Source organism: Odocoileus virginianus, chromosome 4 (genome assembly GCF_023699985.2).
Source record: "Odocoileus virginianus isolate 20LAN1187 ecotype Illinois chromosome 4, Ovbor_1.2, whole genome shotgun sequence".
Lineage (NCBI taxonomy): Eukaryota > Metazoa > Chordata > Mammalia > Artiodactyla > Cervidae > Odocoileus > Odocoileus virginianus.
In genome coordinates this window covers 13,795,144-13,820,319 of record NC_069677.1, presented here as the reverse complement: position 1 = coordinate 13,820,319, position 25,176 = coordinate 13,795,144, and the positions used below count along the sequence as shown (strand labels likewise).

Below are 25,176 nucleotides of genomic sequence, written 5' to 3'. Positions count from 1 at the left end.
GGTTTAGGTAACGTTTGTCAGCTTTCTCCACTGTAACATTATTCCTTTCTCCCCCTTTTCAAACTGTGCTCCTTGGAAGGAAATTCTCTGCAGCCTACACTTAAGGAAAGGGGAGTTAGGATCCATCTCCTTTGAGGTGGAATATCTACATACTTTATTCAGAATTCTTCTGAATGGGAGATTTGTCTCTTCTGCCATATTTAGTTAATCACTTTTGTCATTTTACGTACACACAGGCTCTTCCTCCTGTCACTGTTATATTTAAACAATTTTATTTTTTTAAGATACTTAGATAAGAAAAATATTGTATGTATATACCAACATAGTTACTATCTCTAGTGCTCTTCATTTCTTTTTGTGGAACCACATTATCTTTTTCTTTCTGCTTAAAAGACTTCCTTTAATATTTCTTGTAGTATAGATCCACTGGTGATAAATTCAACTTCTGTGTGTCTAGAAAACCTTTATTTTACCTTAGTTTTTACAAGATTGTTGGCTGTAGATTTCTTAGTTGACTGTTTTTTTTTGTTTGTTTTAAAACTTTGTAGCATATATCGAACACATATGAGAACACCTAAAGTTGTCTCACAGCTCACTGACACTATTTCATTTTTTAAGAAATTCATTTCGGTCCTTATTTTTCATATTTATTATTATATCTATGATCATTAAATCACTAATCTACATTACCTGCCATTAATACAATCTCAAATTCTATAGTTACTACCTAAAAGTTAGATTTGAATTAAAAAAAAAAACACTTTTAAATGTCTCTAGTTAATTCTTTTAACATCTAGAAAGCATCTATTAAAATTATTTTAATGACCTTGTATATGAATTCTTTTATCTGTGTCAGTTCTGGGATGGTTTTAATAGATGGGATTTTCCCCCTCATTATGGATTGTATTTTTCTGCTTTTTTAAACTGCCCGGTATACTCTGACTTGATTATTTCAGTGCTTACTGCTTTTGAACTGTGCTGCTGGAGAAGACTCTTGAGAGTCCGTTGGACTACAAGGAGATCAAACCAGTCAATCCTAAAGGAAATCAATCCTGAATATTCATTGGAAGGCCTGTTGCTGAAGCTGAAACTCCAATACTTTGGCTACCTGATGTGAAGAGCCAACTCATTAAAAAAGACCCTGATGCTGGGAAAGACTGAGGGCAGGACGAGAAGAGGATGACAGAGGACAAGATGGTTGGATGGCATCACTGACTCAATGGACATGAATTTGAGCAAGCTCCAGGAGATAATGAAGCACAAGGAAGTCTGATATGCTGCAGTCCATGGGGCTGCAAACAGCTGGACATGACTGAGTGACTAAATAACAACCAATTAACTTCTAAATAAAGATGCAGGACTTCCAAAAAAAGTTGATAAGTTGAATATATCCTAAAAACTAGGATCAATGCTTAACTATGCAGCGCCTCAGGATGCAAGCCATATCTCTTCTATTGTCTGTCTATGCCCATTAGACTTGGTGACCTGATCTCAGAGCTTTAAAAAATTTTACAGCTGACAGTTTTATATTTCTATCCTGGATCCCAGACACATTCAATAGCCTATTCAATATATCCACATGGACACCTGGATATCTTAACAGGCACCTCAAACCTAACATGTTCAAAACAAGTTAAAGATGCTACTTCCTGATTTGGCACCTGCCACCTCCACTTCTCTACTTGCAGTCTTCCCCATTTCAGTCAAGGAGAGCCTCAGTTTCATCACTCCAATTGCTTAGGCCAAGCTCCTAGGGGCATCTCTCCCTCTCTGTCAGGTAGGCTCTCCTTTCAAAATACATTCAGAATCCAACTACTTTTTCCAGCCTCCCCCAACACCATTCAGGTCTCAGCTATCAGCATTTCTTGCCTGGATCACTGAATCAGCCTCCTAAAGTTGGTCTTCCTGCTTCTGCCTTTGCCTCTCATGAGAATCTCTTCTCAACAAAGTAATCCCATCAAAATCTAAGAGTGATCCTGTTGAAACATAAGGAAGATCACTTTCACCTCTCTATTCAATACTCTCCAAGAGTCTCCTTGTCTTACTTGTGCAGAAGCCAAAATTCTTACAAAGGCCTAAGGTACCACAGTTGGCTTCATGTCTTAACTGATCCACCTTTTTTCTCCTGCTGTGTACTCAACTGTAGGCTAGCTATGCTGGAATCCTTAGATCTCTGAATACATAAGAAATGCTCCTGCTTAGGGCCTTTACACATGATGGAAATGTTCTTCCCTTAAGTAACTGAGTTTCATTCTTACTTCCTATGTTCAAATGTTACCTCAGTGAAGCCTCCCCAACCACTCTTTTCAAATTGGACATTGACTCTCTGCCTACCAGTCCCAGTACTTAAGGGTCCATCATTTAACATATTACATTATTTCTATTCTAAAAATTGTCTTCCTCTCCCTTCTATAGTGGCAGAAATTTTTGTTGGTTCTTTAAGACTGTACCTTATAGCATCTTATTGGTCTGAGTGTCTTGAGCAAGCATTCAAATCAGTGTTTGCCAAACATATGAATGAATAGTTTGGCAGTTTAAAAACTGTTCTGCAGTGTTTTAAAATTAATCACTTCTATATAAATACTTTAATTGCTCAGTTGAACTGGAACCTCTGGGATGAAAAGCACTAGGAAAATGAGCATCAAAATCCAACACAATCCCGACAGAGCACCTTCTACATATACCATTTCACTGGCCTCTGTAGCTCATTTTACAGCATGTCCAACTTATTTTTTAAAAATTTTTTTTTAAATTTCTGGCAATAAGTCTGTAGTCATGTATTATATTTCAAAACTTTAAAATAATTACTTCATTGAGATGTAATTCACATCACCCTTTTAAAATGTACAACTTAAGGTCTTTAGTATATTTGCAAGACTATAGAGCTATCACTAATGTCTAATTGCAGTACACTTTTATCCTTCCAAAAAGAACACTCACATGTATTACATTTCCTCCTCTCTTCAGTTCCTGTAAACCACTAATCTCCTATCTCTATGGATGTGCCTGTTCCAGAGACTTCATAGTCAGTTGATCCTCATTATTTGAGGATTCCATATAGGTGAATTTACCTGTTCACTAAAATTAATCTGTGACCCCCAAATCAATACTCTCAGTGCTTCTGTGGTCATCTATAAACATCTGCAGAGAGGTGAAAAGCAGCGTACTGTTCAGCATTCCTAAGGGTAAGAAGGCTATGATGTGCCTTATGGAGAAAATGTACTAGCTTGATAAGCTAAATTCAAGCATGAGTTACAGTGGCTATAAGTCCAACATGACTGAATCAACAATATATATTAAATAAAGTGTATTTAAACAGAAATAGATATAAAGCAAGGTGAGGTACTGATCAGCTGACAAAAATGTGATCACGGCAAGCAGGAACCTAGCCCTATACTTCCTCTAGAAGCAACGGTTCAGTATTTGTTAATTCAGTGTTTGCTGTTTTATAGAACCTAACTACCACAAATGAGGAATCAATCAACTGTAAAGGGAATCCGACAATATGTAATCTTTTATGTCTGACTTCTTTCACTTATCATAATGCCTTCAAGGTTCAATGCAGCATGCATCTGTACATCTTTCCCTTTATTAAAGCTAAATAACATCCCACTGTGTGGACATACTACTTCTGTTTATTCACTCAGCAGGTGACAGACATCTGGGTTGTTTCCACCTTTTGAATAATGCTGCTATGAACATTTGTGGACAAGTTCTTGGGTGAATATATACTTTTATTTCTCTTGGTTATTCAGCTAGCAGACGAATTGCCAAGTTACATGGTAACTCAATGTCAATTTTTAAAGAAACTGTCGAACTGTTTTCCAAAGTGCTATACAATTTTACATTCCCACTAGCAATGCATGAGGGTTCCAATTTCTCCAGATACTCACTAATACTTACAATTTTCTGCCTTTTTTATTACAGTCATTCCAGTAGGCATGAAGTGATCTTATTGAGGTTCTGATTTGCATTTCCTTAATAACTACATATCAGTATATATCAGGAGTTATATACAGTAATGTAAAAGAAGGAAGGAAAGAGGGGAGGGAAGGTAGGAGGAAGAGAAGGAAGGGAGAAAAGGAGGAAGGCAGGAAGGAATGGAAAGAAAAAAGAGAGAAAGAGGAAAGTTGGAACTCTACCTCAGCTGCTGGAACATGAAACCGTTTAAAGTCTACTGCCTTCATCTGTTTCTGGGGACCCTCACTCTTTTGTCTGAACGTGGGCTTTACCACTGCCATCTACCCAGCCTTCTCACAGATGGGATCCTGCTTCCCTCTTTGTACCTGGGGGTACAGAGGCCAAAGTTCAAAGTCAAACCTGAAGGTCATATCTAGAGTCTCTTAATTCTACAGAAAACTGAGCAAATCCTTATTTATGTGCAGCTTATCAAAAAATTACAAACTCTTTAACCTAACACATTCAACTCAGTAACTCAGAAGCAAATAGTTTTTAGATCCAGAGTGAGAGAAGAGACTGGGTTTTTTTGTTTTTAATCAATTTTGTATCCTAAATCCTTGGCCAGTGCCTAGCACATGCAAGTTCTAAATTAATGATTTTTTAAAAAGTTATTTTTCTGAAAGTAAGGTTAGTGTTTAACTGGTCTTACCCTCAGAGGATTTTCATTGAGGTATGGAGGCTCTCCTTCTACCATCTCAATAGCCATGATACCCAGAGACCAGATGTCTACTTTGGGGCCATAAGCTTTCCGTGTAACCACCTCTGGTGCCATCCAGTATGGCGTTCCAACCATGGTACTCCGCTTACTCTGCTCAGGGGTGATCTGAGCGCAGAAACCAAAGTCAGCTACAAAACAAAAAAAAACAAAACATCTTGAGTTAATGGTGTCCATGGGTTGTTTTAGGAGTTTACTTTATATGACTTAACGAATTATATTTCAGTATTCAATCTCTTAGTTTTTAAGAATGTATTAATAAAGTAAACGAGAATGGGCTTCCAGATATTTTGATGTTATACACTCTCACTTTTTAACTTTTACTTCCCAAAACAAGAAGGTAAATTATTAGGAAGGTTTTTATTCTAAACAATTAATTTTATCCTAAATCTTTTAATAAAGCTGAAAAAGATCTAAAAGAAAAAGTTACCAAGGCTGGACACCAAAACTGTGTCCACTGTCAATCAGGTAAAGGTCAGGAAGTGGACATTACTTTTGAAGGAAAAAAAACAGAAGCTAGAATTAATAAGAAGCATATGAGTCAGCAAGAGAGCCCAGAAAAAGAACACATTTAACTGCAACTGTACCCACAAGGTCTTCACCAGCATTACTCTATTCCAACTACCTCATTTTATAACTGAGGAGCAGGATACCTAATTTAGAACCCAGCATTAATTCAGTAGGAAAGTCAACATAAGAATCTAGAACCGTTTCCTTCCTTCTACTGTTAAAACTCATTCTACTCCATGTGTAAATACTGTTAACATTTAGGTCTGTAAGTTCTGAACTTTTGTTATGCATTTCCAAATATACAAAAAATATCTACAAACTGCTTGGTTTATTTTACTTAAATATTTTACTTAGGATACTTTGTAAATTGCTTTTTAAAACTATTTTTAGAGATCTTTCTGTATTACTATATTAATCTACCTTATTATTGTAACTACACAACTTTACAGAACATAAAAACACCATAATGTATTTAACCATTTCTGTACTACTAGATTATTTTAGATATTGTTGGTTTTTCTTTACAAGGTTACAGAGAACATTTTTATACTTACTGCTGTGCATATGTTCAGCAATTCTATAGCAGACCGTCTTAAAAAAGTAATTGTTAGGTCAAATCATAACATTTATAGCTAAAATGAGTGCTTATAAAACTGTTTCAAGTACCTCATAAGAAAAAACATACCACATTATAACTTTATGATAGGTACATTTATTATTACGACTTCCATTTTACAAATGGAGAAACTGAGGCACACCAAGATCATTCATCTAGTGAGTAGCAGAGCCAGGGTAAAATATTATCCCAAAAGGTCAAATTTAGTTTACCTGTGTATCCACCAAAAATGTATGAGAATATCAATTTCTAGCTTTCCCACTAAAATTACAATTATTAACTATATATTTTGACCATCAAATAGAAACTAAATCCTCATTCTTGCAGTTGAATAACCTCTGAAGGATTTTTTCTCCCCCACTTTTTGGCTGGACTACAGAGCTTATGGGATCTTAGTTCCCCAACCAGGGATTAAACTCACACCCCCTACATTGAAAGTGCAGAGTCTTAACCACTGGACCATCAGGGAAGGCCCTGAAGAATCTATTTTAAAAGAGATGTTGAAAAAGGAGCCAAATTCTCTAGGCAAACAGAAGAAATAGTTTTTGGTCTCCTGATCCAAGAAATGTCTTGCATTTTGCATAGCTGGAGAAACCTCAGTAGAAGTTCTTGAATCCTCCGGAGAGCATGATTGGAACTGAGATTATAGTCAGCAGAGGAAGAGAGTTTCTTTTTCCCCCATGACTCTATCATGTCTGATACAGAAGACAATTAGGGAAAGGGGTTTACAAATGATTTTCTCCCTAAAAATGTCATTTCTGATGTCTGGGTCACACAGGCCTCTCCTAATTAGACCACCATCTACCAAATTCAAAGAAAGACGAATGAGCATAATGAGAAAAATCTACCCCAACAGGTAGCAGAGACAAATTCAAGTTTATGTTTGGAAGACAGCACCAACATTACAATAGTACCAGGCACTGCTCCTCAGTGTTTTACATTTTTAGTACTCAGAAGAATTCTCTGAGATAGGTACTATTATTTTCCTTATCATACAAATGAGGAAACAAACATAAACAGATTACATAATTTCACTCAAAATTATTCAGCAAGTAGGAGCAGATCCACTATTTTAAACTCAAGTTGTCCAGCTGATGGTCCACATCTTTTTACTACTATTCTCCCCCACTCCATGTATTGTCATAAAAATGTTAATAGCAAGAAAGAGTTTTTACTTAAACAAAAGGCAGAAAATTATAAATAACATACAAATGCTATCTGTTCACTTGTTACTCACTAAGTTTAACAGATCCTTCCATGCCCAAAAGCACATTGTCACTTTTGATGTCTCTGTGGATCACTTGATTAGCATGTAAAAACTCCAATGCCTGTAAACACTGAACAGAAAAAAAAAAAACACCTGTCAATGAAATAGTCCCTGAAAAGTCTAAGGGAAGTTCATATACACTATTTATCTGAGTACCACCTCTAGTATCTAGCAGAAGACACTCTAATAATACATTTATAGAGAAAAAAATTCTGTCACATGCAAAGTTACAAAAATAAGACACCTTAAATAATTAGATCCTACTCTGGTCTTATCCAGAAACAACTATTAAATAATGTCTTATCTAGTCTTATTTCTGCCACAGGTTATTTAATACCATAAGAATATCACTTAGTCTTCAATGTTCTCATTTATGAAATGAATGGGTGGGTCAATATGATTTCTAGGCCTGTTTAAATTTAAATATCTAAAGGTACACAGCACTTGGTAAACATGCACAAGGCTTTTGAGATATCATTTCAACAGTAATGGGGACTTCCCAGGTAGTTCACTGGTAAAGAATCCACCTGCCAAAGCAGGAGCCACACAAAACACGGGTTCGACCCCTGGGTCGGGAAGATCCTCTAGAGGAGGAAATGGCAACCCATTCCCGTATTCTCTCCCAGAGAATTTTAAGGACAGAGGAACCTGACAGGCCACAGTCCATGGGGTTGCAAAGAATCGGACATGACTGAGTGACTAACACTTTCACTTTTCAACAGTAAAGGATAAACTCATAATCATTCCTATCTGAATCTGAGATGCTCAGAAGTCTAATCAATATAAGACACTGGGTAGTCTGGATCTCTCCAGTTCTTCAGTGTGATGTAAAATGTTTTCTTCCTTTCTCCTATGGTAGGTTTTACATAAAGCTATATCTATATCCTAGATACTATGCCATATTTCAGAAAGCACTGAGTCAAAAGAGCAGAAAAAGTACTTTCACTTCCTTAAAAACAGAATGAGATTAAATTTTTAAAATCTGCTTGCTATGTTTTTTTTAATGTAAACCACATATAAATTGTAACTTGGAAAAAGTTGTTTTTATTTCTTATCCGCATTAAAGTAGAACAAAAAATAAAGTCTGTACATCTTTACAACTAAAAATCTCTTTCAAAACACTGCACTACTCAAAGAAAAAAACTAGATTAACTGTATATTACTGCATCACATCTACCAAGCATTTAAGCAGATTTCTGAAAAGAATAAATCCCCAGAAAAATACTTGTAGGAATAAATAGAAGAACTCTTAAAATAACTTTATACCAATTAGGAATAAATAGAGGAACTCTTAAAATAACTTTATACCAATTATGAAAAAATTATTAGAAAAATTAAGTATAAACAAATTCTTGTTTTTATCAACTTTTGAGTGACAAAACATTCTTCGTTTTTTCAAACATTCATTGTTAAGCGATATATTATTAAACTATCATATTTAAAACTATTAAGTTCTTATTTCCATCCTTCCAGAAACAATCAGGAAGATTATCCATTGAATGAAGCATAATTACACCAGAATTAAAATCTCTGAAGAATACTTTTTTTAAAAAATGCCAAATAAAAGATGAAAAAAGAAAAACATCACATATATTGTTCTTACATGAACAAAGGTTATCATTTACTTATAATTCAGTGTAAAAATGAGGGAAGCCAAATCAAAGGAAACATAACAGTTGTAAGAACTGTCACAATTTCACCCTTTGTGACAATGATTCCTAGGATTCGAAGTAGTGTCTCAGTTTTAACGACAATAGGCAAATCATTAACCCAAGTTTCATCTATAGGAAAAAGATTACATGGAAGAAAGAAAGGCTCATTTTTGGCTTAGATGCAGGCAATGTGACAGAATTCTACTGGCCTAAACAAACAGTGTGTCTCAAAGTTCATTAATGAGTATCATTTAAAACCATAAGCAGACGCATTAATTAACACCCAGGGAGAAGATGTGTACCACTTTGTCCTTGTTTCCGCTGTCGAGTGGGGTGTTTTTAATGGCACCCCCTCTTACCCTCAAAAGTATCCTACTTGAATATTTCCCCTTTTCCAACTCTGTTAACCACATGTTACTGTAAGTTATCAAAAAAGGAGCCAACTCACCTCTCTGCACACAGCAGCTATCTGCGCTTCATCCATGCATGTCTCTGTTACAACATCAGTAAGTGATCCTCCAGCTAGGTACTCCATGACCACAAACAATTCATCTCCCACCAGGTAACTAAAAAAGAACATACAAAGTACATCCACACTTTCACTTTTTCTAAATACATGGCACTCTATATTGAAGATTTCAATTATTAGACACCCTGATTAAAAACACCCAGAAAGCTGGTAGCTTTGAGAGCTAGGAAGAACACTGAAAAGCTGCTTTGTAACAGCACAGAAAAACAACAGAAGGTCATTATGATTTTCCTAAATTACTTTAAAATCTGTCCACAATTCTATCCTGAGTGTATACATAGATTATTCCAATTAAAATAACCCTGTATGGTATGAATTTCCAGATGATGGAGGCCTCCAGAAGATGGAGACCTGGAAAGGTTAGGTAACTCATACAAGGTCACATAGCCAGTAAGTGACAGAACCAGAGTCTGAAACTAAGCACAACTGGTTCCAAAGCTTGTGGCTTATCTTAACCACCCATGCTTTACTGACTTGAAATACTATTTTAAAAAGCAAAGCAATGTACCTGAGAAGTTGATTTTTATAAACATGGTCTCCAGAGGTAGGCCTAAAGTCTACAAGTATGTTTTTGCTTAATCCATTCAAAACAAATTTAAATACGGAAATTTTAAAAAGTCACCTATAATTCCCTATCTCCAATACAATCACTACTGTAATTCTCACGTATTTTTCTATTATTTTTCTTTCATTCACATAGACATCCTGCTTTAAAAACAAATCTGTTGTAAGGGAATTTCCTGTTGGCCCAGTGATCAGGACTTCGTACTCTCACTGCCAACCCGTGGGCAGGGAACTAAAATCCCATATGCTGCATGGTGTGGCCAAAAACAAAAAAGGTTATAAAATACATAATTTTCTCTTCTACTTTTTGTTCTGTTATTTAACATCAATTCCTAAGTTATATGAGGTTTTGATAAACATGTTATTTTCCCAAGACAAAATATGAAATAAAATTGACCTGAAAGTTTAAAAATTGAGTGGCCAATCACCTCTGTATCAAGACATGAATCACAACCAATCTTTCCTTAGTGTTTCTGCTCCTGATCATTTGTACTTATTATGAGCACTAGTAGCAATGTCCTTCATTTAACTGCCTTCTCTTGATTGCCAACTGATACCCAAGTAGAAAAGGGACCTTCTAAACTGTAACATGGGCTTCCCTGGTGGCTCAGTTGGTAAAGAACCACCAGCAATGAGGGAGCCCTGGGTTCAGTCCCTGGGTTAGGAAGATCCCCTGGAGGAGGGCATGGCGACCAACTCCAGTGTTCTTGCCTGGAGAATCCTCAAGGACAGAGGAGCCTAGAGGGCTACAGTCCATGGGGTCACGAAGAGTCGGACACGACTCATTGACTAAGAGCATAAACTGTAACATGCTAGTTTCACCTCTCTCCCTACTTTTGAGTTTACTTTTCAGTGTTGACACTCAACCCTGGCCTGGCTAATCTCCAAAACCATTTTTCTCCCAATGTTTAAGAAATATTTCTATTTACCTGTCCAAGAAATTAACTATGTTGGGATTCTTTAATTCTTTCATCACCAGAATCTCATTAATGATCAATTCCTTCTTTGGCTGTTTCTGTAAATTAATCTGCTTAATAGCAACCTATGATGGAAACAGGAAAAAAAATCAGAAAAGTTTCCTAATTCTCTTAGAAAATCATAAACACTAGTAAGTTAATCATCTAATTTACTACAGACATCCTATACAGTGAGATTATAATTTACTCATGGGCAGTACTTTAATTTCCACACTATGCACAATTCTTTGTAATACAGAAGCCCCAATATTTTCAGATTTCTCTTGAAATCTAAACCCAAGGTCAGTCTAGTGCCAGGAACTAATCCTCTTTTCATCCAAACAGGGAAAATAGTTTTTAAAATGTTTATTTATGAAACTAAACACAAAATTACTTCTTCTTTCCCCTCAACAGGAAGATACTATAAAATTATCTAGAGTAATCCTTCAACATATTCAACTGAAAAAGAAATTCCTCATTGATTATTCACAGGCAGATCCAGGTTCTTCCTAGAGTAAAAGCTAGTGGTACGCCCAGAAGTATGACAAAGTTGCTGACCTCTTGTCCCAATGCCACATCAGTAGCAGTGAAAACTGTGCCAGAGGCCCTAGAGAAAAAAAAGACACAAGTAAATTTAAGACTTCTAAATCATTCTCATTTGTAACATCCGAAGACTTTATACTCAAAACAACTGAAAGGGGGTTAAAGAACACCGAAGACGGAACATCTTTAAAAAAAGTAAAAGCAAAAACAAAGGGGGGAAGAGTAAGAAAAAGAGGTAATCCTTGTGGCCAAAACTTATGCTAGAAATTTGTCATAAATTTCAGACCTACAAAAATACAGAAAAAGATCAGACAAAAAGAAAACAGTAACATATACTCATAGATTTATTTCCCTGCTTAAGAAACAAAAGAACTACAAACAAATTTAAAGGTTCTTATGTGGCCTTTCCAAAGGCATCCTCCCTCTTCCCCAAAGTAATCTGCGTTGTACATTCACTCTGTATTTGATGTGCATAATTTCCACATGTTTCTCTATACTTTACTAAGGACACAGGTGTGTACCACTACAGAAGACATTTAACATATTTTTAAAACTTCATATAAATGATTTCATTTTATGTATTTTCCTATAATTTGCTTTACTGATTCAACACTGAATTGAGGGCTATAGTCTATGGGGTTGCAGAGTCAGACATGGCTGAGCAACTAACACTGTCACTTTTTCTTTTTTTTTCACTTTCACTTTTTCATACCACTACTTATTTATCCATTATTAGGCTCAAGGATACTAACATGATTATCAATTTTTTTGTTATTAAAACCAGAGGTGCAATTAAATTTTACTTTTAAAAGGAAATTCATAAAAGTTTTCAAAAAGACTTAAGCTCACTCTCAAAATTCACAGAATAATTTCCAGAGTATTAACATTAAGAATTCAAGATGTTCATCTGCTCTCTAGCAATAGAAAAGAAAGATTTCAGTTAGCATAGTTTTAAAACCCAAATTATTGGGAATTCCCTGAGGGGCCAGTGGTTAGAACTCTGAGCTCCACTGTGGGAGACCTGGATTTGATCCTTGGTCAGAGAACTAACATCCCATAAGTCATGTGGTATGACCATAAAATAAAGAAATAAATAGTAATTCTTAAAAATGCAAACTATTGAACAAAATCAGGACAGTAGAATTAAAGATCCATACTCCTGATGTGACTAAAATGCATTTAAACAAAGAAAACACTATAAACTTGAAGTAAATTTTCTTACTCTCCTTTAAATATTTGGTGGACAATTTTCCCACCCATCTAATCTCTTACCACCAATGTGAAATCACATTTAAGAAGCAGCCATGTACAATCACTGCTAAGTAGTACAGTATTTTAATAGCATTGAGAAATAAGTTCAATACTTTTACACAAATCCAAGAATACTACTCAGAGAATACCTTAAGTGTTCAATGTCAGTAGGCAAAAGAGATATCAAGCTGGACATCAAGAAAACATGAATATTCTGGTAATACAGTCACAAATACTTACCCTTGCCCAATTTTTTCATATCTTGTGTATTTTTTCTTAGGGTCACCTATGCTTACAATAGTTCCTATTTTAAACAAAAACAACAAAAATTTGGAAAGTCAGTCAAGCATTTTAAAATTATAAACTAACTCTGATAACATTATTTCTTTTAATAAACTCCACTGATTTTAGAACATACATAACACTAAGTTTCAAAAATAATGTATGCTTCAAACACAAGAAATAAGCAATAAAAATAAAAAAAGTACTGGAAGCAAGAAGATACATTATTTCCACTAGGTTAGACCTCCTAATGTCTTGATTATCCTACCACTTTCTAAAAAATGACGACATTACAGAATGACCAACTATACTAGTTTTCCTGAGACTCAGGGGGTTCTTAGGATGTGGCATGTTAAATTTTAAAACTTAACCGGGAAAAAAAAAAACTTAACCGGTCAATTCCTGGGGAGAGGACAAGTTGGTCATCCTACTTTTCATACTCCACTGAAATGTATCAACATTAAACTAACGGTAAGTTATAAAACTACTTACTCTAAGAAAAATATACATATAAAATATCCAAATGAAAAACCCTAATAGCTTTTCTAATTCTTCTCCTATATCTATCTTTCAATATATTTAGTAAATCACTTATTGCTATAAAGATTACTCTAATATAAATTAACCATACATCTGTCTAAGGAAAGTTCACAAAGCCACAACTAAGAAACAGGTTTTAAAATTAAATTTAAATTAAAACAGGATTTAGTTTTTTTAAAAAAAAAAAGGTATGATTTTGTACATAAAATCCTAACATAGTCTTGTTACAAGTAAGTCCAAGCATGAGAAAATCACACTAAATTTTCACTTAAACTTTCACAAGATAAAAGGAGAGAGGGGCATATCAAAGAAATTCATAGAAATGAACCAATTTTATATAGGTACTCAGCCTCAAGCCTATAGCCAATCTGTAATATTTTTCTTTGATGCCTCTAGGTCAGTGTCTTTTATAACTGTAGTGGCTATAGACTTGTAATGAGATACTACTGCTAGCCTCTCTCTGGCCTGCATGTATTATTCCGGGGCTTGATCCAGGCCAATGATAGTTGATGGATGAAAATGGAAGAAAAACACATTTTATGCTTATACATATTATCTAGATAAGACATTTGGTTTATTCATTTAGGGACATTTTGTATTCTACAGGTGTGCATAAATATATACAAACTTCCTTTGATAAAGTTTCCAATTAGGACCCTTAGATTTGGCCCTCTGAGAAGTACTGCTCCCCAAAATACTGACTATTGCAAAGACGCTGCTCACGAGTCAGCACATAATAATAAGCAGGCAAAGAAGAGCATTATTTTGGCTTTACGACATTACCTGAAGCTGTTGTTCCTAGGAGAAAACAATTTAAGCCAAAATATAAGGTATAAATTAAGACCCATCCAGGCCAAATGTTTCAGGGGCTGTTAACAATTTAAGAATAATGTATATTACTCAGCCATTAAAAAGAATTCATTTGAATCAGTTCTAATGAGATGGATGAAACTGGAGCCCATTATACAGAGTGAAGTAAGCCAGAAAGATAAAGAACATTACAGCATACTAACACATATATATGGAATTTTAAAAGATGGTAACGATAACCCTATAGGCAAAACAGAAAAAGAGACACAGATGTACAGAAGAGACTTTTAGACTCTGTGGGAGAAGGCAAGGGTGGGATGTTCTGAGAGAATAGCATTGAAACAAGTATACTATCAAGGGTGAAACGGATCACCAGCCCAGGTTGGATGCATGAGACAAGTGCTCAGGGCTGGTGCACTGGCAAGACCCAGAGGGATGGGATGGGGAGGGAGGCGAGAGGGGGGATCAGGATGGGGAACACATGTAAATCCAAGGCTGATTCATGTCAATGTATGGCAAAAACCACTATAATAATGTAAAGTAATTAGCCTCCAACTAATAAAAATAAATGGAAAAAAAAATAAAAGAATAATGTAAAATGTAGGCAACATACTTAATTTCTCCATAATCTCTTCATCTGTCATTTTGGCCTTCTTTTTCTGTTTGTCTGAAGTCTTGGCACCACCATCAACATTAGAATCACCAACTGGTGCAGGAATAGGATCAATTACAGATCGTGTATAAATCTGCAGAGAAACAGTTAATTACTAAGACTTGAAGAAAAATATTTTTAGGTATTCTTAACTGGCACACTATTCAATTCTTTGATTTTTGACAAAAACTAAGTTGTTTTCAGTGTTCTAAAGAATGAGAGTAATACTTTCAGACTTGTTTTACCAAAGACTGGTAACTAAGAGCCAATGTGAAATATTTTTCTTAGGAACATCATATACATATGTTAAAAGTTTGTATAGCAAAACAGAAGATCTGTAAATGAAATTTAAGTGCAGTCAGATCAAAAATAATGTGCCAGAAATGAAGCAGAAATAAATATAACTTTAACAATCATATTTTTCTACAAGAGAGAAATAAAGAGCAAAATAATGGGAATCCTGATGTTGCAACATGAAAGTGTCAGTCACTCAGTCATGTCTGACTGTTTGCAACCCCAAGTACTATAGCCCCCCAGGCTCCTCTGGCCATGGAATTCTCCAGGCAAGGATACTGGAGCGGGTTGCCATTTCCTTCTCCAGGGGATCTTCCCAATCCAGGGATGAACCCAGTGTCCTGCGATGTAGGCAGATTCTCTTCTGTCTGAGCCACCAGGGAAGCCTAACTATGATTAATTTCCACAAAAATGTTTACACAAATATAATTTCTATCACTTCATTTCAAACAGTCAATTCTAAATGGTACAGAAAATGGAGCCCTCTATAGATGAGGACCCAGTAGCAGTCAGAGTTTTAAACCTGCTTACTGTGCCAACACCTCACCATGCTCCGCTGACTTTATCCCTGTTAGTATAGGGAGCAGGACAGGACTCTTGCTGTCTCTGTCTAACGTTGTTATTGTTAAAATTCTCCCATGTCTGTTAGAAATTTCACTCCTGGCAGCCTCCTGAATGATATTAATGTTTTAATAGAAATGTTAAATAGGAGATAAAATACATGCTTTGGATAAGAGCTAAGATCCAAGTTCTAGACTTAGTACTTCTCTGCACTGAGATAAACAGAGAAAGGCAGAGAAACAGATGAGTTCTCTGGAAGAGACGGTGTAATGCAGAAAGAAAACACGATATGCATTTTAACTTTCAAAGACCCATTCAATTTTAATTTTCAAAAAAAACTAGTTTTTTGATATATGGTATTTAGGTAAAGATCTCCTAGTCAAACCCCCCATATTAAAATATTTTTAGCAGGAGGACTTTTTAAAAATCATGCATGCATGTATGCTCAGCCATGTCTGACTATTTGTGACCCCGTGGACTGTAGCCCATCAGGCTCCTCTGTCTGCGGTATTTCTCAGGCAAGAATACTGGAGTGGGTTGCCATTTGCTTCTCCAGGGAATCTTCCTGACCCACAGATCGAACCTGCATCTCCTGCATTGGCAGGTGGATTCTTTACCACTGAGGCCAACTGGGAAACCCTTTTAAAAGTCACTGGAAATCAAATACAGACTGCTGTTTTTTAAAACTCACATGCACAGACATACAACCCAGTTCATTAATCAGAAACTCACTGATTTTGTATGATCTGGTCGTGGGGCAATAACAGGAGGAGGAGTCTCTTCATCATCATCATCTTCCTCTGTTACTACTGCTGATGTTTCCGATCCCTTGGTATTCAGCTGCATTTATCACATAAGTAAAGTAAGGGAGACAAGTCAAACGGAACAACAGATGAAAATACAACTACCTCTTTTTTTAACATACTTGGAAATATATTTACTAGCTCATTTCAAAGCAATAAAACATTACTGGTTCTAATCTAATCATTTTAAAAGGTAATTCTATACATTACAGAAAAGTTTATGAAACAAATGTATACAGTAAATACCAAGTATTCTTAAGAGAGAATACTATATAGAGAATTTTATACCCTTTAAGCAAGCCCAAAAATTAACAATCACTTCATTTGTTAAGACCAAAACCAAAAATCCCCTGGGCTTTGTATAAGTCAGAGTTTTTCAGTTATTTAAAACAGCCAGATTCACCAGAAAGTGTTGGCTAACAAAGCAAAAGAGCAAGGCATTACCCTTTAAACAGAGTGTATTATTTGCCAGGTGGATGCTAGGTATGGATTTTACATGTTATTACATATAGTTTTCAAATAACTCCAGGAGACGGTTTCCTCCTAACTGAGGAACTGAAAATAAAACAGCTATTATTTGCAGAAGGTGTTTGTGTTTACATGGTAACTTAGATGAAGTTTCTGACAACTCTGAAGATTCTGACAGGCTTCTGATTGCTTAGTAGATTTCCATAGTCTAGATTCAGTAAGATGGTGCCAGAGGAAAACACTGGCAAGTTCTTTGTATTCAAGGTTATACATGAAAACATTATCAAATGTAACTAAATTGCTCTAATGATCATAAGTTTTAGTTACTTTAAGCATCATCAGAGGAAATTCTATTTGCTTAACACGGCTTCCTCAACTAATCAAGTACCTATCTAAAAGCATATATCAAGTAGTTATTTCTGAAGGCTGTAATTTATTTTGGAAAGTAAAATAAAAACTAAGGTTTGTTTTGGGTAACTTAAAACAAGAGCTATAAGAAATAACATATTAACTTACTGCTGGTGTTCCAGAAGGGAAGCCATCTTTCTCTGAATACAAAAGAGAAAATAAAGCTAAGTGAACAATTCAAAAAATAAAACGACTTTTACACAATAAAGGAAGAAAAGACAAAAGCAAAGCAAGTGAAACGTTCTTACGTTTATATAATTTTGAGTTGAATTAAAACTTAAGAAAAACAATATCAGTTTTTAAATAAGAATTTACACAAGACCATAAACCTCAAATTTAATAGAACTCTGTAAATTTGCTAAAAGTCACTGAATTGCAAACATCAAGTGGGTGAATTTTAGAGGATAAAATTATACCTTAATAAAAAATTTTATTGGAAACTATACCTATATTTATTAAAAATAAAACAGAAGTTTATTCATAATGATATTTTTCGCCAGCAAACTGCCTATCAAGGAACTTAGAGAAACCAACAGTAACTGTATAAAGGAAAATTATTGACATAAATTTTGATCAATATGAAAGCAAATCCCTGAAGGCAAAACCACAGTTCATGAAGACTAAATACCACAATATTCATTCTGGAGATAGAACAGCAAATTTTGTATTATCCTTTAAAATGCCCAGACACGCAAACACACAAACATACCATTTTCTGTTCAGACACCGATTTTAAATAATTATTCATTTATACATTATTCATTTAACTGCATTTACTAATTGCAGTTGGGAATAAATCTGACCTTTTGCTAAGGATGTACTACTAGACTACATAAAAAAGGTCTAAATTTGCCAAGTCGACCTTATTGGTTCTGAAAGGATACAATCAAATAAGTACAATCAATTAAAACTAAATGTATAATATTAGCTCAATCATATTATTTCTTAAAACTACATGTATGACTTAAAAGGGCAAAGAAACATATTAAATAATAACCCATGATATAATTAGCAAAATCCACACTGAGGGAAAACAGGACAAATGATTCTTTAACAAATAAACTGCAAGGAAAAGACAGCTTGAGTGCTAACATGAGGGCAGGAAGCCTACAAAACAAAGAGATTCAAAAGTCACAATAATCGACTGTAATGTATGGATTTTTTTTCTAGTCCTTATTTGAACAAATGAACTTAAAAAAAAATCCACTATTCTCCAATTCCTACCTGATGATACTTCAATTCTGAGGAATAAATTCTTTGAGTTCCAAAGCTTATATTTATACATATGATGCATTTCAATTTTTGAGTGGAAAACATTTTTTACTTCAAAGTCTGTGCATTTATATACAGTAAAATAACCTGTCCCACTAGCAATAAATATATTTCTAGTTTGAACATGTCTGTAAATCAGCCTCTTTCCCATCTGTTGCTGGAACTCATTCAAAAGCAGTGAAGAGAAAAAACAAATAAACAAAAGGTCAAAATATCCACTTTTGGCAAAACTAAGAGATTAATATAATCTCCAGACTCCAAATTATACAGAAGAGCTGACCCCATTGGTTTTAAAAGGCAGATCTATGCTGGGGAAAAAGTAGAGACAACCACCATAGCTTAGCTCTTATCTTTACAGAAGCAATCTTTTTATCTAGAAGTGCTCCATAACTCTGCAATCCCAGTTAAGTGAGCCTGTTACCATGATCTGATGTCTTACCAGGAGGAGTAAAGCTCAGATATTTCTGCTTCACTGTATTAGAGTCATAGAACTTCAAGACGTCTAGCACTGCCTGAGGATTCTTCTTTTGCTCTAGTTTGGTGATGTTGGAGGTCTGCAGTAATCGAGCCCACTGCTCTGGCATGCCCTAACAAAAAGATATTCAGAAATTAGTTGTTTTGAATTGCTTTAAGACCAATTTCCAGAAGAAAGTGACAAAATATATAAAACAAATCAACCTACACAATTGCCAAGTTTGACTAAATTCTCAAAGGTCTAGTTTTCTAAATCTATGTTGCAAATTATAATCAAGAGCCTCAGCTCCCTAGGAAAAGGACATATCCAACCACAAACACTTCTGTACAAAGAGAAGAGCACTAAGAATTCACAGTTTACATGTGGACAGAAAAGAACACTTGAAGGAAAAGTTTGAGCTCTGCTTTATAAATGCATTTCACCTAGGTAAACTTACAGTGAATTCTCCAGTAACAGCATCAAAGCCAACATGGATGGTGTGCTCAAAATCAGACGGAGGAGAAATTTCTGGCCTTTCTTTCTCTTTCTTCTTACTTCCTAGAAGGCATTTAAAAAGAGCCTTTTAAAAGGTAATCATGTTTATAGTTTTCCCAAAACAGACTAGGACGGAAATTATTCTAAGAAAGACATTTTCCCTAAAAACACTGGCTGATAGGAAACTGATAAATCAAGTACAGAAATCTCATGGGGGTGGGGTAGAGTGGGTGGAGGGGGGAGGGAGTAGGAGGAGGTGAAGGATATTGTCACCAGTGTCCTGATCAGAGGCACATAGACTGACCCAACAACAGGCCTGAATAAAAGTGCTCAGGACAGAAGAGACAGTCCCTTAGAATACTGGTCCTCTCATTAATAAAGAAGGACACTTCACATACTGAACAATTTGGAAAACAAAGCCTATCAAGCCCTATTTCTGTATTTATCTAGAAAGAACAATTTACATCACTATGATTATGGATAACATACACCATGTGAACAGGTAGTTTACAAGGACAATGTCTTTTTTTTTTGCACATCTCTCTTCCTTTTTATTGATGTTAGTAACTGTTACATTTTAAGATTTCCCTGTTTTTCTATGGTTCTATCAATTATTTTTACAACATTTCTGCCACACACCTATTTCTGTAAATTCAAACACATCAGTTTCGTATTTTTCCCCCACCTAACCACCTTGCTCTCAGATTCTCTTACTTAATCTGCAGCAATTTATGTCAAGACTTCTGGCAGAGCTATTAGTCCCAGGTCATTCCTTCACTTTTTATGCTGCACTAGAATCGACTTTTTGTATTCTATGTTCTCTTCTTCTTGGTCTACACCCTTGTTTTAACTGATAGCTCTCGACTAATTGTATATGTATTTAGATCGAAAATACGACCCTCCTCTGAATTTCTTCTAATTTTCAGTGTTGCTATTTAGGCCAGTGCCACTTTCTCATTCTGAACTACCGCTGAAAATCAACTGATTATATATATACACAGGTATATTCCTAGATGTTCAACTCTGCTGCAATAATCTTTACCTTATATCAAGCAGACTGGATTATTGTAGTTTTATAATAAGCATTGAAACTATTAATATATAGTATAAGCCTTTTCTTTTTTAAAAAATTATTTGGTTCCATTCTAGGTCTTTTGCATTTCCATGTGAATTTTAGAGTAAGTTTGATAATTTCTTTAAAAAGTCTGCTGGGATTCTGATTGAGACTACACTGAATCTATAGATCATTTTAGGAAGAACTGATTAAATAACAATATTGTATCTTCTAATCCATGAAAGTAGTGACTCTCTCCATTTATTTAGGTCTTTTTTCATTCCTCTCAGCAATGTTTTATAGTTATCAATGTACAGATCTGTTACTGCTTTTGTCTGATTTCTGGCACAGTATTTCAAAAAGTCTGATCCTATTGCAAATGGTACAGTTCTTTAAATTTTGATTTTCAGTTGTTCATTGATGGCATAGGAAAACACAATTGATTCTTAAAAACTGATCTTGTATCCTGAAACCTTACTAAGAAACCTTACTTTTGTTCTAGTAGCATTTTTGTAGCTCATCACAGGATTACCTAAAAAAATTCAATTATGCTGCTAATGAATAAAGACAGGTTTACTTCTTCCTTCCCACTCTGGACTCCTTTCATTTCTTTTTCTTGCCTTGTTGCACTGGCTAGAACCTTTAGTACACTGCTGAATAAAAGTGAAAGGGAAATCTCTGCATCTTTCCTGATCTTAGGAAAAGCTATTAATTTTACCATCTAATATGATGCCAGGCTAGGTTTGTCAAAAATGTTAAAGGTATTTCCTTCTATTTCAAATTGGCTGAATGCTTTGATCAGAAATGAGTATTTGATTTTGTCAAATGTTTTATCAATTTTATTGGTATTCTCAATAAATTAACTTTTCATTTCATTGATTTTTCTGCATTTTTTATTTCACTAATTTTACACATTGACTTTTATTATTTCTTTTCATCTACTTACTTAGGATCTCACCTGCTCTTCCTTTCTAGTTTATTAAAATGACTTAACTGAAATCACTGATTTGGAATTTTTCTTTTCTAAAATGGATGTTTATTTTTTTTATTTTTTTGTTTTTGGATGTTTAATAATATAAATGTCTTCTAAGTACTGCTTTAGCAGTATCATATAGATAGTGGTGTCTTAAACTTTCATTTACATTCAGCTTAATATATTTTCTAAACAGTCTTTAATTTCTTCATTTATTTGGAAGTGTTTTTATTTACTTTCCAAATATTTCCAGAGATATTTTCTGTTGAGTGAAAACTAATTTCTAACTTAATTGCATGGTGGTCATGAATATACTTTGTGATTTGAATTTTCCTAAATTTATTGAAACCTTAAAAATGGCCACAGAATGTGATATCCTAGTAAATGTTCCACACTCATTCAAAAAGAATGGAATAGTCTATAAACTGGTCAAGTTGGTTGATAGTTTTAGCAATTTTCTGTCTACCTGTTCTATCAATTATTGTGAGAAGTGTACTGGATCTGCAACTGCATTTGTCTATTTCTTCTTAAAATTCCTTATTAGCTTCATGTATTTTGAAGCTCTGCTATTAAGTGCATAAATGTTTAGTTCTGTTAAACCATTTTGATGAATATATCCTATTATTATTATAAAATAACTTATTCCCCAGTCTTTTAACTATTTAGACAAATATTTCTTGGTCTCAAGTCTACTTTGTCTGACATTAACATAGCCAGTCCAGTTTTCTTTTCACTGTTAGCATACTTTAAACAATTATTTATTTTAACCTATTTTGTGACTTTATATTTTTAAAGTGGATTTCTTATAGGTTGCATATATACTTAGGTCTGCTTCAGCAACCTGTTATTCTTTGCCTTTTAAATGAGGTGTCTAAACTTGGAAGAAATGGACAAGTTCTTAGAGAAGTATAACTTTCCAAAACTGAACCAGGAAGAAATAGAAGACCTTAACAAAACCATCACAAGCAAGGAAATCGAAACTGTAATCAGAAATCTTCCAGCAAACAAAAGCCCAGGACCAGATGGCTTCACAGCTGAATTCTACCAAAAATTTAGAGAAGAGCTAACACCTATCTTACTCAAACTCTTCCAGAAAACTGCAGAAGGGAAACTTCCAAACTCATTCTATGAGGCCACCATCACCCTAATTCCAAAACCAGACAAAGATGCCACAAAAAAAGAAAACTACAGGCCAATATCACTGATGAACATAGATGCAAAAATCCTTAACAAAATTCTAGCAAACAGAATCCAACAACATATTAAAAAAATCATACACCATGACCAAGTGGGCTTTATCCCAGGAATGCAAGGATTCTTCCGCAAATCAATCAATGTAATACACCACATTAACAAATTGAAAGATAAAAACTATATGATTATCTCAATAGATGCAGAAAAAGCCTTTGACAAAATTCAACATCCATTTATGATTAAAACTCTCCAGAAAGCAGGAAGAGAAGGAACATACCTCAACATAATAAAAGCTATATATGACAAACCCACAGCAAGCATCACCCTCAATGGTGAAAAATTGAAAGCATTTCCCCTGAAATCAGGAACAAGACAAGAGTGCCCACTCTCACCACTACTATTCAACATAGTTTTGGAAGTGTTGGCCACAGCAATCAGGGCAGAAAAAGAAGTAAAAGGAATCCAGATAGGAAAAGAAGTAGTGAAACTCTCTGTTTGCAGATGACATGATCCTCTACATAGAAAACCCTAAAGACTCTACCAGAAAATTACTAGAGCTAATCAATGAATACAGTAAAGTTGCAGGATATAAAATTAACACACAGAAATCTCTTGCATTCCTATACACTAACAATGAGAAAACAGAAAGAGAAATTAAGGAAACAATACAATTCACCATTGCAACAAAAAGAATAAAATACTTAGGAGTATATCTACCTAAAGAAACAAAAGACCTATACATAGAAAACTATAAAACACTGATGAAAGAAATCAAAGAGGACACAAACAGATGGAGAAATATACCGTGTTCATGGATTGGAAGAATCAATATTGTCAAAATGGCTATATTACCCAAAGCAATCTATAGATTCAATGCAATCCCTATCAAACTACCAACGGTATTTTTCACAGAACTAGAACAAATAATTTCACAATTTGTATGGAAATACAAAAAACCTCGAATAGCCAAAGTAATCCTGAGAAAGAAGAATGGAACTGGAGGAATCAATCTGCCTGACTTCAGACTATACTACAAAGCCACAGTCATGAAGACAGTATGGTACTGGCACAAAGACAGAAATATAGATCAATGGAACAGAATAGAAAGCCCAGAGATAAATCCACGAACCTATGGTCACCTTATCTTCGACAAAGGAGGCAAGGATATACAATGGAAAAAAGACAACCTCTTTAACAAGTGGTGCTGGGAAAACTGGTCACCACTTGTAAAAGAATGAAACTAGAACACTTTCTAACACCATACACAAAAATAAACTCAAAATGGATTAAAGATCTAAATGTAAGACCAGAAACTATAAAACTCCTAGAGGAGAACATAGGCAAAACACTCTCCGACATAAATCACAGCAGGATCCTCTATGACCCACATCCCAGAATTTTAGAAATAAAAGCAAAAATAAACAAATGGGACCTAATGAAACTTAAAAGCTTTTGCACAACAAAGGAAACTATAAGCAAGGTGAAAAGACAGCCCTCAGATTGGGAGAAAATAATAGCAAACGAAGCAACAGACAAAGGATTAATCTCAAAAATATACAAGCAACTCCTCCAGCTCAACTCCAGAAAAATAAATGATCCAATCAAAAAATGGGCCAAAGAACTAAACAGACATTTCTCCAAGGAAGACATACAGATGGCTAACAAACACATGAAAAGATGCTCAACATCACTCATTATCAGAGAAATGCAAATCAAAACCACAATGAGGTACCATTACACGCCAGTCAGGATGGCTGCTATCCAAAAGTCTACAAGCAATAAATGCTGGAGAGGGTGTGGAGAAAAGGGAACCCTCTTACACTGTTGGTGGGAATGCAAATTAGTACAGCCACTATGGAAAACAGTGTGGAGATTTCTTAAAAAGCTGGAAATAGAACTGCCATATGACCCAGCAATCCCACTTCTGGGCATACACATCAAGGAAACCAGATCTGAAAGAGACACGTGCACCCCAATGTTCATCGCAGCACTGTTTATAATAGCCAGGACATGGAAGCAACCTAGATGCCCATCAGCAGACGAATGGATGAGGAAGCTGTGGTACATATACACCATGGAATATTACTCAGCCATTAAAAAGAATTCATTTGAATCAGTTCTAATGAGATGGATGAAACTGGAGCCCATTATACAGAGCGAAGTAAGCCAGAAAGATAAACACCATTACAGTATACTAACACATATATATGGAATTTAGAAAGATGGTAACAATAACCCTATATGCAAAACAGAAAAAGAGACTCAGATGTATAGAACAGACTTGTGGACTCTGTGGGAGAAGGCGAGGGTGGGATGTTTCAAGAGAACAGCATCGAAACATGTATATTATCTA

The 25,176-nt window shown here is 34.9% G+C and overlaps 1 protein-coding gene across 1 annotated transcript in view; it reads right to left on the bottom strand.

The window, feature by feature from the left end:
• Nucleotides 1–25,176, bottom strand: part of PAK2 (p21 (RAC1) activated kinase 2) — an 84,046-nt gene that overhangs the window by 5,970 nt on the left and 52,900 nt on the right. Inside the window, exons 3-13 of the mRNA XM_020887899.2 lie at nt 19,565–19,665; nt 19,093–19,240; nt 17,490–17,521; nt 16,435–16,542; nt 14,809–14,941; nt 12,804–12,867; nt 11,328–11,376; nt 10,743–10,855; nt 9,169–9,286; nt 7,039–7,138; nt 4,610–4,806 (exon numbers count right to left, since the gene is read on the bottom strand). Coding sequence (XP_020743558.1) covers nt 4,610–4,806; nt 7,039–7,138; nt 9,169–9,286; nt 10,743–10,855; nt 11,328–11,376; nt 12,804–12,867; nt 14,809–14,941; nt 16,435–16,542; nt 17,490–17,521; nt 19,093–19,240; nt 19,565–19,665 — 1,163 coding nt within the window. The remainder of the gene's footprint in view (nt 1–4,609; nt 4,807–7,038; nt 7,139–9,168; nt 9,287–10,742; nt 10,856–11,327; nt 11,377–12,803; nt 12,868–14,808; nt 14,942–16,434; nt 16,543–17,489; nt 17,522–19,092; nt 19,241–19,564; nt 19,666–25,176) is intronic.